Source organism: Condylura cristata, unplaced genomic scaffold, assembly GCF_000260355.1.
Source record: "Condylura cristata isolate star-nosed mole 26May11 unplaced genomic scaffold, ConCri1.0 scaffold00011, whole genome shotgun sequence".
NCBI lineage: Eukaryota > Metazoa > Chordata > Mammalia > Eulipotyphla > Talpidae > Condylura > Condylura cristata.
The window spans coordinates 56,922,295-56,926,770 of record NW_004567112.1 but is presented as its reverse complement, the minus strand read 5'-3'; the positions used below and the strand labels follow the sequence as shown (position 1 = coordinate 56,926,770).

Below are 4,476 nucleotides of genomic sequence, written 5' to 3'. Positions count from 1 at the left end.
GTTGGGGGCTATTCCTGAAGGACTACAATGCTCAGCTGAGGCAGAGCTGGGCATCAAATGCCCTCCAATCTACAAAACTAAACTTCTACTCCTTTGTGAAGAAGCCATCTGCCAGAAACAGCCCTCACCCAAACCCACAGTTGAAGAGCCACACCAAGGGTTTGCCCTCCTTACCTACCCATAACCCTAGAATTCTTCCACACTCTCCCTTTGCTCAGTGACCTGTTTAGGTTGTCCCCACCAATGCCCAAGCGAGACAGAAGATCCTGTTTCCTGCTGAGGTATCCGCTTTTGGATTTGCTTTTCTTTAGCTGATTTGGACAATGAGCAGTTTCTGTCTCCTAAAATGTGCCAGACTGTAGCCTATTAAAAAGTTCATCTGATATTTCACTGATTTAACTCATCTTCCTCCCGCTGACATTTTTTCTTCTTCTGGATACTGGGAAAATCAAGCTGAGGGCAAATCTCAATCTCACAGATTTGGAAGTCAGATATGAGAATGAGAAAACAAAAGGGCAGCCCTCTTTACCAATGTGCTTCCATTTCAACAGCCTTCCTATCACCCTGATCCCTTTTTTTGTTCAGTAAACCTGAATAATTCAGGGCATCTGGCCAGGAGCCTGTTGCCAGTATGTACCAAGTTCAGGAGTGCTTAGATCGGCACCTTTCCATTCAGCACTTTTATCGGGGAGGGAGAGAGGGTCATCCATCAAGGTTGGGCATAGGTTCTATTTAGGGTAGGCTTTCATGCTTTTGTGAGCTTCTTCTACAGCTTCTCCCCAACATGAATTTTCTGATGTCGAATAAGGTGTGAGCTTCCCCTGAAGGACTTGCTGCATTTATTACACACATATGGTTTCTCTCTGGTGTGGGTTTTATAATGCTCAATAAGGGCCGACCTGTGCCGAAAGGCCTTGCCACACTCATTGCACGCATAGGGTTTCTTCCCAGTGTGGATTCTCTGATGCTGAATCAGGGCAGAGCTATGGCAGAAGGCCTTCCCACATTGACCACACTCATAGGGCTTCTCCCCAGTATGTATGCGCTGGTGTTCAATGAGTGAAGAGCTCTGGCTGAAGGCTTTTCCACATTTATGGCATTTGTAGGGTTTCTCACCAGTGTGGGTCTTCCGATGCTCAATGAGGTTGGAACTCTGGCTAAAGGCCTTCCCACATTCTTCACATTTGTATGGTTTCTTCCCAGTATGAATCCTCTGGTGCCGAATGAGGTGAGACCGGTGACAAAAGGCTTTCCCACAGAGGTCACACTGATGAGGTTTCTTCAAGGTGTGGATTTTCCGATGCTGGCTCAGACCTGAACTCTGGTTGAAGGATTTCCCACATTCTTTACACTGATAAGGTTTCTCTCCAGTATGAATTCTCTCATGTTTTCTGAGACTTGAACTCCGACTAAAATCTTTCCCACACTCTCTGCACTCATAGGGTCTCTTCCCACTGTGAGTTTTCTGATGCTGTGTGAGGGCTGAGCTCTGGCGAAAGGCTTTTCCACATTCCTGGCATTCATAGGGCTTCTCCCCAGTGTGAATTATCTGATGTCTGAGGAGGTGAGAACTCTGGCTGAAGGCCTTCCCACACTCGCAACACTCATAGGGCTTCTCCCCAGTGTGAATCACCAGGTGCCTGAGAAGGTGAGAGCTCTGGCTAAAGGCCTTCCCACATTCCCGACATGCATAGGGTTTTATTGGTTGTACAATTGTATGAGGTTCACTAGGTCTCAAGTCCCCCCTGCCCACTTGTTCACAATCATGTTCACTGGGTTCTTCACCACCATGGATTATCTGACACATACTAAGGTCTGACTTTTGGAGGAATGTTTGACCAAAAATTTCCTCATCCTGGTGTCTATTTACTGAGGGGATACTCTGATGCTGAACAGAGCTTGAGCACAGACTGAAGTTGCCCTCATAATCATCATGTTCTTCATTTTGCTCCCCAAGAGGGATTTCCTTGTAGATAACAGCCATTTGCTCTAAACCCCTTCCCTGAAGAAAAGGGTCCCCCAGTTCCTCCTCCGGGAAGAATTCTTGTTGCATCTCCAACCCATTCGCAAACACAAAGTTTTCATCAAGTTTGGTGGCTGAGGGAACCTCCATTTGGGAACCTAATATAGCCCCAAAAACTATTTCTTGAAAGATGTTCTTTGGGACGCACTTCTCACAATCTGAAGAGAAAATAAGGACAATATCAAGTCAGCAAATCAAACAAGGTCCTCCTTCTTGTGCCAGAATCTATGATGGGCATAACAAAGTAAGTCGAAGGACTAATCTTGCCCTTGAGGTGACCCCAACTGTGTTACAGACAAGTATGATTTACCAGAAACAGTTGCAAGGAAGTACCACATGGGAGTGTCTAGACTCTAACAGGTAAAGGTTGTTCAAAAAGGTGGTCTAGAACAGGAAGTAGAATCATTGTGAAAAAGGGTAAGACTCCAATTACTGGAGGATGTTATAGAAGGGGTGTAGTTCCCTTCCTGGAGGTTGGCTACACCCCCTCCAGTAGGGTCTCTTAGCCAACATCCTGGAAATCAGCCTAAACCTCTCATCACTCAAATTTATCCTGTCCATTTCCTGAGGCTTTATTGACAGCATCTCTGCCTCACTGCCATCAGCTGTTAATGCAATTCCCCAGAATTATATCAATCCTGGCCTCCCAACTGGCTCCCCATCCAGAATCTGCTCTTCTCTCTGAAGTTACACTGGGGAGAAGCTGTAGAAGGAGCTCACAAAAGCATGAAAGCCTACCCTGGATAGAACCTATGCCCAATCTTTGATGGATGACCCTCTCTACCTCCCTGATAAAAGTGCTGAATGGAAATGTGCCATCTAAGCATCGCTGAACTTAGCATTGGCAACAGGCTCCTGGCCAGATGCCCAGGAGGTTTACTGAACAAAAAAGGGGGTCAGGGTGATAGGAAGGCTGTTGAAATGAAGGCACACTGGAAAAGAGGGCTTCCCTTCTATTTTTCCATTCTCACATTTGACCAAACCCGTGAGATTGAGATTTGTCCTCTACATGGCTTTCTTAGTATCCAGAAGGAAAAATGTCAGAGGGAAGAAGTCTCAACACTGATAACAATATCAAATACCCAAAACACAGGGCTTACCATGCCATTTCCCTTAATAGGATCTTGCAGTAACCCACCTCTTTACACCTGGCCTATCTCTTGCATCTCACTTCTGTCCATGCCTAACTTCATTTGTACTGCTGTTTCTCCCATGATGGTCCCTCTGCTTCTCAGACTGAGACATTCAGATTCAGTACAAATGTCCCCTTTCCTTTAAAAAAAAATATTCATTTATTTATGCATACAAGAACTGGGCTATAGACCACAGGTGCAGGGGGTGAGAGGAATCATCAGAAACAGAGGGGAGCAAAAAGGGGAGGTCTACTGAAATAACACCGCTGAGGGGAGCAGTGGACAAGTCAGGAGAGGTCTGCCACGCCATGTGGATCAGCTCCCTGACCAAGAATCAAACTCATGTTGCAGTAGCTGCAAATAGTGTGGTGCTTTAACCCACTGAGCCACCAGGGAGAGGCCCTCAGATGTCCCGTTTTCTCTGAATCCTCTGCCTCTGACAATCTCCGATATTCTTCCTCAGTGACCCATGGAGTTCGGCACTTGTCTGTCATGACACTAACTAACTTAGAAGGCAAATCTCAGTTGACAGGCCTCTTCCCCATCAGTGCTATGAGCAATTTAAGGGCAAGTACTGTGTGCTTTATTTCAGAAATCTCTAACTCTACATAATATGACAATCTCTGCATGTTCATCTTTTAAATAAATGACTGAGTGGCAGAAAATCCATTTGTTTGTGTTAGAATTGACACTTTTTTTTGTCAGAAACCTCTTTATTCAAATAAATTAATTTGACTGCCTGGAAGATATAAATAAATAAATGAGACAAAAGCAGAACCGTGCAGTCAAGTGCAGTATTTTCATGGGGACAAAGGAGGCTAGAGCACCCCATTCAGAACTTTTGCCCACTTAGATGCCCCTCTTGGCAGTCCTTCGGCATCCCATTCAGCAACTTCTGTGCATGCAAACACACTAACAATAACAAATTATATTTTTAAGCACCTACTATGAACAACCACTTCTAGACTTCTTATAATAAGCATATCTCATCTAATCCTCCCAAGTGTATTTAAAGGTATTATTCTTGTACTGGATCTTAGAAAGCAACTGTCTCAAAAAACAGGTTCTCTCTGTTGGCATAGGCGTTAAGTCTCAACGCTACTGCCTGAGTTCAATCCCCAACAAGGGATCTAAACCACATATGAGGCATCAGACCTCTCCTGTCTTGCCACTACTCCCCTTAACAGTGTATTTCAGTAAATCTGCCTGTTCTGTTTCCCACTCTGTCTCTAGTGAATTCTCTCATCCACCACCCCCCACCTCTGACTTACACCCCAGTTCTTTTACATGCAAAAAACCCCACAAAACCTAAAAGCAAAT

At 45.0% G+C, this 4,476-nt stretch overlaps 1 protein-coding gene across 1 annotated transcript; it reads right to left on the bottom strand.

The window, feature by feature from the left end:
• Window positions 1-399: 399 nt before the first annotated feature.
• Window positions 400-2,152, bottom strand: ZNF70 (zinc finger protein 70). The gene has a single exon (XM_004680935.2). It carries the CDS (start codon window positions 2,111-2,113, stop codon window positions 767-769), a length of 1,347 nt encoding a protein of 448 aa, XP_004680992.1. The 5' UTR covers window positions 2,114-2,152; the 3' UTR covers window positions 400-766.
• Between the last annotated feature and the right edge of the window lie 2,324 nt (window positions 2,153-4,476).